General features: G+C 44.4%; 1 protein-coding gene across 3 annotated transcripts in view; it reads left to right on the forward strand.

The window, feature by feature from the left end:
* Window positions 1-12,238, forward strand: part of PDE4B (phosphodiesterase 4B) — a 207,520-nt gene that overhangs the window by 131,047 nt on the left and 64,235 nt on the right. For all 3 annotated transcript variants that reach the window (XM_075287248.1, XM_075287249.1, XM_075287250.1), the window contains one exon: window positions 3,325-3,374. In XM_075287248.1, the coding sequence (XP_075143349.1) occupies window positions 3,325-3,374 (50 nt within the window). The remainder of the gene's footprint in view (window positions 1-3,324; window positions 3,375-12,238) is intronic.

Raw genomic sequence — 12,238 nt, forward strand, 5'->3', positions numbered from 1 at the left:
GCTTTTTACACATTTGTAACCGTCCAAGATCAGCAGACGCCTCCAGATCGGAGGCTGCCAATATATATGCCATCACCTCCGTAACCAGCCGAGCGTGGAGCGCACAACACATGGACGGCAGGAATGTATATTGCCATGGCTTTCATTTGCTTTGGCATTGGCCGGGCTGCTGATGGTTCCAGTAATTAAGGCCTCTATTCATGCCGAGGCTATGGGGGATTCTGTGTGTGTTTACTGTCCTTGAATGGACTCCTGAAGGGGGCAGTGCCGCGTGGTTTGGGGCTGAGCGCTGCAGACACTTCCCAGTGATCAATGAAACGTTATATACCTGGAGCCGGGATTTATAGCCGCAGCGGATCAGGTTTACTTGTTGTAGGATTTTCACCCTGACACTGCGGAGTAACATTGCTTCCTGTGTAATATCCAAGTGGAATATCTGCCCCCCCCCCCCAATCCCTGGAAATATTAATAAAAAAGCTTAAATCTGCTTCATACGATATCCAATACCTTCTATGACTATGTAGTCTGACTGTTATGGTAACTGCATAATTAGCAATCCCCTGATATACAGGATTTTTAGGGTGCACGTCACATTTGGGTCCATATACCCTGAATGACCACGTTATCCTTTGGCCTTCAGAACGTAAGCAATTCATGGTGGCATATAGAGGCATCAACCACGTGTATGGCAGGACCCAGGGTGCACCAAAAACACCTTCCCCCATCATTACTGCACCTCTGCCAGGCTGATACAAAGTGTTCATCGACGACTTCTGCCACATTGTGTTCCTCCCATAATCATGGCACCCCAGAAATCTGACAGTGATACAGTTTTTGCTCTTTCGCCCCCTGCAGTCTTGTCCTTCTGTTTCTCTTAGACAATAATGGCGCCCGCACTGGTCATCTGCTCTTATAGTCCATCCCTGCTAAGGAGCGGCGACTTGTGTGTTGGGACAGGTTATGATCCTGATTCCTGACGTCCTCCTCTGATCCTTCAATCCACAGATTCGCCACTTCCTTCATGTTCTTCCTCAATCACACCATTCCCTGTATACTCTCCACACGTCTCACCAGAAAACCCCACAAGATGGCGGTGTATGGACTCCTGACCCCGGCTAGTCTAGCACCAATGACCAGGCCGTATTCCAAGTCTCTCAGATCGTTGGACTTTGTGGATTCGTGGACACTGAGCCACTGAAATCTTGTCAATGGATTTTATGCTGCTCTCTGAGGTCACGTGTCCAATGTCCATACCGGGGAGCGTCCGCCGTGACTGGGCAGGGTCTCTAATAAAGTGGCCATTATACAGGCAAACTTCTTTATGATATATAAAATCACACTTCTCCAGGCAAACAGATAATATGCATATGTGACACTGAAAAATGGGGGCAGGGAATCTAGTCTGGATAAAGGGGGGGCTCTTCTTAAAGGGGTGTAGAGTCCTCACTGTACAGTGTATACAGCAGGGTGTAGATTCAGACAGAAGTCTATCATCATAGACATACATTTCAATGACACGTGCAATGACATTACATAACCAGTAACCTACAGCCATGTATTCCTGCCATCTGCCACTAGAGGGCGCTCTCTTCCCCCTGATTATGAGGTGTCCTCCACATTGATCAGACCAGACACGTAGTTACAATTCCTGCAGATTCCGTCTCTTCCTGCTCTATAGAGATACAGCAAGCTCTCCATAATATCTATCTGTCTCCTATCTATCTATCTATCTATCTATCTATCTATCTATCTATCTATCTATCTATCTCCTATCATCTATCTATCTATCTATCTATCTATCTATCTATCTATCTCATATCTATCTATCCATCTATCTATCTGTCTGTCTGTCTGTCTATCTATCTATCTATCTATCTATCTATCTATCTATCTATCTATCTATCTCATATCTATCTATCTCATATCTATCTATCTATCTATCTATCTATCTATCTATCTCCTATCTATCTATCTATCTATCTATCTATCTATCTATCTATCTATCTGTCGCACATACAATACAGGGCGGACACTTCATCCTGCACTGAGTTTGGACCTTCTGTAGCCCAGAACCAGCTATAAAGGGATTGTCCGGTTACGAGAACCCCTTTATATACAACCTATTCTGGGTTAATAGACGGCTCCTTTATTCAGGAGTGAAGATATAAGGACTGTCCTGTCCTACATTACAGACATCCCATTGATTTCAAATTTGAATGGTCGGTGTGCAATGCTTGTTCTCCCCTGTGGTGGCGCTGCAGGGAAATCAAACGTTATTGTCAAATCCCCCCCCCCCCCAAATAAACAGCTGATCGATTGAGGCCCCCAGAGGAAACACTTGCACAGTCCCTGTAATCTAAAAATCAGCAGATTGCAAAGTGGAGAACTCCTATTACATAATACAAGTCTTGCTGTCGGCAGCCACCACTAGAGGGGGCAAATGCATACGTATTTATAGAGCCAATACAGCACGCTCCCCCTACTGGTAGCCTTTGGGACCAGCAGATATCATGGATCTGTAGGGGAGAGGCCTTACAGCTGGGATGGGGCTAACCAAAAAAGTCCCTATTACAGATGAATAACAGAGGGCTGTTCACAGAGCAGGAAGGCGACTGCGGGCCGTGCTCAGCTGGACAGTCGTTACATTGTGTCAGTTGTATCTCAGCTCAGCCAAGCATGCATGTGTTCTGTATTACAGTCACCTCTGACAAGGAAAGGATCGGACATGTTTAAATTCAACACACCCAATCTTTCTTTCCCTAAAATCTACAGTCGGCGCACCCCTATACAATGTTGGACTGGTACCAGACTCTAACACAATACTGGTCCAACAGAAGACACCCAAAATATAAAGGGTGCTATGGTCTATTTCCTCATTGTAGCTGGTGGGGCCATAGTCTGATCCTGCCCCATAATACTCCAGTGTCTATGTCCGGCTGGGCGCTGGGGTCTTGCAGCATTTAGGTTTATAGTACAGAGCTGGAGCGGACTATAGGTCAACGATGTGCGTCATATAGATGAAGATTATGGATGTCACTTGTCAGGGCAGTCTGTATCCAGGCAGACAAAACAACAAGCCATCCCGTATCTGCGCTCTGATAGTGGGGCACTGCGGGGTGGCACCGTGCCCGCTCCGGTCCATCATGTGCCGCCACATACCCCCAGCTTATCTCCATCCTGAGAGATAATCCCAGCCTTCTGTCCTGCAGCGTGTGACATACGAGCCGCACATGATAAGTCGCCCCCTCTGCCTCTTTGTTTTTACTTGAAGCTTCGTTCAGTGTAAAAGTTTTGTCATGAATTTCTGTTTTATCTTCTCCGCAGGAGATCGCCAATGTCCAACCATCCCCAGATCTCCAGAGTTAACATACAAGGTCAGTAACCCCTTTATATCTACAGAGCTGTATACTGTCATATTGCTTTGTATTACTTTGCTTCTCTTGTTATAGTCGTGACTTGTTGATACTCCAGTTACATCGAGAGCTGCATTTACAATGTTATTCAGTGTCCTGCACCCTTGCTGCACAACTCGCTGCAGGCTGTGCAGGTTCAGGGTCCATATGTAGAGGTGCGGGGTATTGTGGGACATGTAGTGTTGTACTCAGGACCGGTATAATATGTATGAATTTTGCACCTGAATTTTGCACACTAGAGCCAGTGCACCTTAGAAGCTGATGGTGCACTTACTCCTGTTCACATTGAGGTCTGGGTGTCGGGCTCATAATACAGTTATTAATATTATCGGACATCATCTGAGGGTCTTGTTCAGACTGTTTTGTCTCGGGGCATTGAAGCCTCTAGTTTGTGATGTGTTCCTCCAGCTTCTCCCTGGAAATTGAGGAGGTTTGTCGTACTGTCTGATCAGCCATTTATGAAGGATTCAGACAGAGAAGTCAGAGTCGTAGTCAGTGGTCCGGCCTACCGACAGCACAGCCCTGATGAACAGCAATGATTTCCAGTGCCAGAGATTTCTGCAATGTGTGAATAGATGCTAAGGGTGTTACCACTCGTTTCTTCAGTTTATGCAAGGGGCAGATAAGCCAAGGTGGGTGGTCCCCTGCACACCCTCTGGTCCCCGCACACCCCCGTGCGGTCTCTCTTTATAAGAATCACCATAAAGCAGTATGTAATAGTAAGAGGAGGTGTAAAAAATAACAAATAGCTACACCCACCTTCCCTTACTTCTTCTGGGCATCCTTGCAGCACCATTGCTCCCTTTGGGTCATCGTGCATCCTCCCAGGTGATGTCATGCACCCTGGGGTCACCGCTGAGGCCCAATCGCTGACCCCGGAGTACATGACATCACCCAGGAGGACAGAAGAAGGCCCAGAGGGAGCGCCGGACACCACAGAAGAGGTGAGAGAAGGCAGGTGTAGCTGTTTATTATTTTGTTACACCTCTCTTGGGCCTCCACCTCCCGGTTCATGACAAAACGAATCTTTGGACCGCACCATTCTAACCTGAAATGAAACACGTTTTCAGAGGTTTGCCATCTCTACCTCTGCCACATTTCCCCACAGATTAGTAGATAACTGGGGGTCCCGCAGGAGAAATCTGTGTCATCAGTCTTCTAACAAGTACAGATTGCACAAAGTGGAGTCCCCCTTTATATATTCTCTATTGCTTATGTGTCTATAGTGATGTCTGGGGAGGACGGTGACATCACCATTGTCCTCTGAGTCTGTGTAATGAGCGATGCACGCGGAGCAGAAATGGAGAATTCTCCATGAAATGTAATAAGTTCATTAGTTATCTCATTACTGCTCAGTGATTCCCGGGGTCGTCGTCCTCATAGTCCACAGTCTCCTCTCTTATGTTCTGGCTCCGCATCCTCCTCCGAGGTTCACGTGTCCTCACATTGTATTTATCAGGTCAGGAATGACATGGCTTCTGCAGTAATCTGACATATAAGAAACATGTCTGACTGGTATAAGACATGCTTGCTCTTGACCGCTCTATGTCCCAGTCCTGAGCTATAGCCCTGTATGTGTATGTATGTGTGTCTATAGATGTATAAAAACACATGCAGTATATCTTACAGATCTAATGTCTGCCATTTCTCAACACTGCAACATACAGCATTGTGCAAAAGTTTTAGGCACACATGGGAAAATGCTGCAGTAAGAATGCTGTCAGAAATAGAAGGGTTAATGCTTTGTTTTTGTCAATGAACAAAATGAAGAAAAGTGAAATGGAAATCCCATTAATATTGTATGACCTTTGCCCTTTGGAGGAGGAGTCCTGGAAGTAATGATATGGCCCCCCCTGATCTCAACATCATCCAGTCTGTCTGGGATGACTTGAAGAGACAGAAGGATTGGACCAAGCCGGCTTAGTTCTCCAAGATGGCGGCGGAAACAACCTTCCTGCCCAGTTCTACCAAAAACCGTCTGCAAGTACCGGGAAGAACTGATGGAAGGCAAAAGGCAAAGGTCACACCAAATATTGATTTTTGAAAGCATTTGTACTTTGCAGCATTATTTCTCACCTGCCTAAAACTTTTTCACAGTACTGTATGACGCTCATACATACATACATACATACATACAGAGACATACACTGAAGCTCCTCGGCCTCAGTTCAAAATCTGCAACAGGGCGTCTTCTACAATGTGCCATATACAATACGCTATATGGACCCCCTCAGGCCCCCTATAATTGTGAGAGGGAAGAGACCTACAGAATAAAGTCACTGACACCCTGACCTCTGTGCCCACGGACTTGTTTTTGGCAAGGCAGCTGCAGATCTGGAACGCCAGGTACATTAGGGAGGTGACTTGTATGATTCATGTCTATCACTTGCTTCTTCCCCTCTCCTCCAGGTCGTCTTCCTATTATCACATCACTTCTTCTCCTTAGGGTGCAGCAGGAGCTGAACACATTGTACATGTACACAGAGACATGCAGAAATAGGCCAGCTCGTATAGACCAAGCAGTGCCGGCTGTTGTAGGTTTATGAAGAGGAAGGTCCTGGCCGGGCATTACTAGGATATGCCTTATTACAAAAAACAATAGAACTCACAACCTGAAACACAGGCACAGCCTAAAACTCCCAAATCCCTGTGCATGTCTAAATGTTTTCACTCCTTCTTGCTCAACACATCCATCAGTCAGTCTCCTTTCCCCTCTGGCAGCTGCAGATATCGTCCATAATAAGTTCCCAGTCCGTCTCTTTATCTCTTTGACAGTTTTAAAGTCCTCAGTAAGTTCTCAGACTCCTTCCCCCTTGTATAGTCCCCTGAAAGTTCTCGATCCGACTCCTTACCCCTTTTATAGACCCCAATAAGTTCTCGATCAGTTTCCTTCCCCCTTGTATAGTCCCCAGTAAATTCTCCTGAAAGTAGAGAAAAGTTATACCGTGGAGTTTGGAGCAGTGAAAAGCAATACTAAGGCAGTGCTATTAGCTCTGCTGTATACTGCTCGCTGTATACTGCTCCTCTCCTGACAACCAGGACAGAGAGCTATTTCTATTGGCTGCCCTGCAGTGAACAGAGACTCACTATGCAGAGACCTGGCTGTGGGGAGAGCGACTGAGCATGTGCGTCCACCAGTACTCAGCTCATTAGGTGGATGTGACTGAGCATGTGCGTCCACCAGTACACAGCTCATTAGGTGGACGTGACTGAGCATGTGCGTCCACCAGTACTCAGCTCATTAGGTGGACATGCTTATTTCACTGCTCTCTGAACACTAGGTGGCGCATGTTAATGGACAGTACTGGTAATTTTTTTATTATCTGTGTATATATATATATATATATATATATATATATATATATATATATATATATATATATAATATATATATGGCAAACATGTTCTGCAGCACTTTACAAATCAAAGGTTACATATCCAGAAAATATCAGATATTGCAACGTAACAAAATAATAAACATATTAAACAATAGCAAGAACTTACAGTCTATGAGGAGATAGGGGTGAACAAAGGGGTAAGAGGCCTTGTTTGATACAATGGTCCAGCCATCTTTTAATAAATGAGGTGACATAACTGAAGCTGTAAGAGCCGTCACCGGCGGTGTCTGTGAACATACAGGTACTGAGTGCAGGGAAACTTCTTAAAGGAAGCCAGGTTCTGAGGAATAGAGTAGAAAGGGTAACTTAGGGTGAGAAATATAGACAAGTATGATCAGGTAGTGGGATAAGCCTTCCTAAACAGCTGCGGATGGTGGATATTAATCTGATTGTTGGGGTAGAGCATTCCAGATCACCGGTGCAGCTCAAGAACCGTTGTGGAGATGGGAGTGGGATCTACAGATAACAGAAGATACAAGTCCTTGGCAGAACAGAGAGGATGGTTAGGGGGTAGATATAGAAGACAGAGGAGATGTAGGGGGCAGTGCTAGGGGAGTGTCATGGGATTACATTGTATTCTGTAGTGGACGGAGAACCGGGGCAGCGACTGACACAAGGTAGAGACCTCCATGTAGGGATTATACAGACAGAGGAGCTGGTGACTGCACTCAGGACAGACTGTAGAGGGGAGAGCGATTAGTAAAGAATTACAATAGTCAGGACGAGACTGTATGACTATATGGCTTTTGATGTTTCCCCAGTGAGAATAGGGCGGATTGTGGAGATGGTTTTGAGGTGCAGGTGACAAGAGTGTACAATAAGTGTATTCACCGGTCTGACAACTCCTTTCCTATCACCAATGGCTGTGACACCTCACCTGAGGACATACTCACCGCACTATGTGAAGCATCTTCCAATCTCCTGTAGAATTCAGTAAATGTGACTTCGGGCTGTCATTGATCATATGTATGATCGGCTGGAATTTGTAGTTTTTACCAAACAGCCCAAAGGAACAAATCTATTAATATCTACGTGTTATTCTCATCCTGTAGAACCTGTAAGGCTAAGGACGCTGGGTGACAACCCCTGGGGGAGCTGGTACGGTGGCCATATCGGTTCTCACCCAGCTTTCCCAGACACAGTTCAAAGACTTGTATAGACTGGAGATATTGTAATAAGGAAGGCTAAAATCACACCTGCAGGTTTTAGTGTCAAAGCCAGAAGTGGCCCCATCAGGAGGGAGAGCTAGAGCTATAGCCTTAGGTTTTCTTGAAGTTTATAGAATCTATATTCAGCCGTGATATAGAAATGTCAGGATAAAGCTCCATTCCCAGATGACATAACTTGTATTTCAGGTCGGGGTGACTTCATCATCTCTCCTGAGGCGGACATAGTTATAATAGCACCTTATTTATTACGAAAGTTGTAGGTCTGACGGTGCGATCATCTACACGGCAGAATATATATATTCCCGCTCCCGCGTCTCAGCCCTGCTACATCGCTGCATATGCATAGGATACCCACCTGTATGTACATCTCTGCATATAGAGAGCCTATAGAGGTGTGCTACAGCGCTGCGTAAACCCTGCTACATCGGGCGATTGTGATTACAGGAGTTTTGTTATGTGTTATGTCTGAGCAACTTCTGTGTTACAAAGGGCTAAACGGATGTTCTGTAGTCTCCTGATCTTCCATAAGACTCCATTTTCTTCAGCTTTCACACTGTCCAGCTTTATCCTATATTGCTCCGCCCACAAAATAGCACATAGCTCCGCCCACTGACTAGCATGATCCTATCTGAGAATGGCTCAAGGACCTGTCATGACGTCATCACAGGTCCTTTATTGTTGTGTGAACCTAAATTCCTTCACTGCAATCGTGAATTCATTTACCGGGATAAAAAGTAGCCTGTTTTAATCGGGGTTCCTATCCATGTATGTGGAAAATTTTATGCAAATCTGTTCAGCCGTTTTTGCGTGATTGAGGAACAAACATTCAAACCCACAAACTTTCACGTTTAGAATATTAGTAGGATGAATGATTGAAGTTAATAGCACAGTGGATGGCAGATATGTGTATTGTCCCATTGCTTATAATGATAGTGGGGCAGTCCACGAGCACAGTGCCACACCTATCCACAGGCCGTGTGCTGTATTGCAGTTTAGATGTTTACTTAAATGGAGCTGATTTGTAATATCAGCACAACCTGTGGATATATGTGGCTCCATTTTTGTAAAAATATAGCCATAAGCCACGTCTAGTAACAGACTGTGTCCATATTTATTAGCCAGAGCAGAGAACATCTGCAAAGAGTATTTTTCACCCTGGAGGACTCAATAGATACTTAAACACATGGACGACCCAATAATAGCAATTAGAACTGTGTGTAATGCTTAATGTCTCCTGTGGGGGCACTGCAGGATAACTGTGTACCTGGCAGATTACACATGATTGCTGGAGGTTTCAGCATGAGAACATCAGGCGATCATTTTATCACTGAGGACCTTTGTGTCATAAGCAGAAGACCAACCATAGATGGAATGGTGCAATGGTGGGAAAACTAATATTTTTCCATGTGTTGCACCAGCTCCTGTATATCACAGTGTCATCCAGAGGTATAACATGAAACGCCTGGGTCCCAGCGCGACATCTGTACCAGGACCCCCAACTATAATCTATCACTGGAGAAAGACACCTTGTGGCTCCCAAAGGTCCATGGGTCCCAGTGTCATTGCACCCAACCAAGTTACATCCCTGATACAACCATTGTCTGCCTGCTGCTCAGTACCCAAGGGCCCGAGTAGTGAGCCTTGGTACTAGGGCCTAATTCACACAAGCAATAGGGGGGAATCCAGTGACCGCTTTGTCTGGTGACATCATTACACTTGTGGGGTGGGAGATATGTAATCCACTTATATTCTCGTCATATACATGATCAGGCTGCCCTGTGCTGTATAACATGGCAGACGTATGGTTCCCTTTCTGGCGCCATTCCTATTCTCATACAGTACAAAAGCCTGTTAGCTGTAGATGCAGCAGATTGGCATTGCACGCTGTAATCCGGAGATTACACAGATTATTTAGGAGATTAAGTTTTGAGTGTTGGAATCATATTTGTTGCCATATAAAGTCCTGGGGGCAGTACAGAGAACACGTAGTGCGGTCATATTCATGTAAGATGACATCACTGTGTGTATTATCCCTGTACTGTGACATCACTGTGTGTATTATCCTGTACTGTGACATCACTGTGTGTATTATCCCTGTACTGTGACATCACTGTGTGTATTATCCTGTACTGTGACATCACTGTGTGTATTATCTCTGTACTGTGACATCACTGTGTGTATTATCCCTGTACTGTGACATCACTGTGTGTATTATCCCTGTACTGTGACATCACTGTGTGTATTATCCTGTACTGTGACATCACTGTGTGTATTATCCTGTACTGTGACATCACTGTGTGTATTATCTCTGTACTGTGACATCACTGTGTGTATTATCCTGTACTGTGACATCACTGTGTGTATTATCCCTGTACTGTGACATCACTGTGTATTATCCCTGTACTGTGACATCACTGTGTGTATTATCCTGTACTGTGACATCACTGTGTGTATTACCCCTGTACTGTGACATCACTGTGTGTATTATCCTGTACTGTGACATCACTGTGTGTATTATCCCTGTACTGTGACATCACTGTGTGTATTATCCCTGTACTGTGACATCACTGTGTGTATTATCTCTGTATTGTGACATCACTGTGTGCATTATCTCTGTACTGTGACATCACTGTGTGTATTATCCCTGTACTGTGACATCACTGTGTGTATTATCCTGTACTGTGACATCACTGTGTGTATTATCCCTGTACTGTGACATCACTGTGTGTATTATCCTGTACTGTGACATCACTGTGTGTGTATTATCCTGTACTGTGACATCACTGTGTGTATTATCTCTGTACTGTGACATCACTGTGTGTATTATCTCTGTACTGTGACATCACTGTGTGTATTATCTCTGTACTGTGACATCACTGTATTATCTCTGTACTGTGACATCACTGTGTGTATTATCTCTGTACTGTGACATCACTGTGTGTATTAATCCTGTACTGTGACATCACTGTGTGTATTATCTCTGTACTGTGACATCACTGTGTGTATTATCCTGTACTGTGACATCACTGTGTGTATTATCTCTGTACTATGACATCACTGTGTGTATTATCCTGTACTGTGACATCACTGTGTGTATTATCTCTGTACTGTGACATCACTGTGTGTATTATCCTGTACTGTGACATCACTGTGTGTATTATCCTGTACTGTGACATCACTGTGTGTATTATCCCTGTCCTGTGACATCACTGTGTGTATTATCCTGTACTGTGACATCACTGTGTGTATTATCCTGTACTGTGACATCACTGTGTGTATTATCTCTGTACTGTGACATCACTGTGTGTATTATCCTGTACTGTGACATCACTGTGTGTATTATCTCTGTACTGTGACATCACTGTGTGTATTATCCTGTACTGTGACATCACTGTGTGTATTATCCTGTACTGTGACATCACTGTGTGTATTATCCCTGTACTGTGACATCACTGTGTGTATTATCCTGTACTGTGACATCACTGTGTATATTATCCCTGTACTGTGACATCACTGTGTGTATTATCCCTGTACTGTGACATCATTGTGTGTATTATCCTGTACTGTGACATCACTGTGTATATTATCCCTGTACTGTGACATCACTGTGTGTATTATCCCTGTACTGTGACATCACTGTGTGTATTATCCTGTAGTGTGACATCACTGTGTATATTATCCCTGTACTGTGACATCACTGTGTGTATTATCTCTGCACTGTGACATCACTGTGTGTATTATCCTGTACTGTGACATCACTGTGTGTATTATCTCTGTACTGTGACATCACTGTGTGTATTATCTCTGTACTGTGACATCACTGTGTGTATTATCCCTGTACTGTGACATCACTGTGTGTATTATCCTGTACTGTGACATCACTGTGTGTATTATCTCTGTACTGTGACATCACTGTGTGTATTATCCTGTACTGTGACATCACTGTGTGTATTATCCCTCTCCATAATACATATATTGGTGTCTTGTATCTTCTGACTGTTGCCCTGTTGGGCTGAACTCTCTATTTTTATCTTTTCTTATGGTATCATTCCACCCTAAGTTGTTATAAAGGAACATATGACCGTCTCTAATACGCGGCCTATTGTCCGGCGGTCTCTCTTTGCCACCTCCACTTTCGCGCAAACACTTATCATTTTCCAGGCGAACGTGACTTTCAGTGATAGGGTCTTGAGTAGAGCAGAACACTCTATCGCTCACATGCTCCTCAGTAATGGCTTCCTTATCTCCGCTAAGTAGT

This window comes from Leptodactylus fuscus, chromosome 9 (genome assembly GCF_031893055.1).
Source record: "Leptodactylus fuscus isolate aLepFus1 chromosome 9, aLepFus1.hap2, whole genome shotgun sequence".
Lineage (NCBI taxonomy): Eukaryota > Metazoa > Chordata > Amphibia > Anura > Leptodactylidae > Leptodactylus > Leptodactylus fuscus.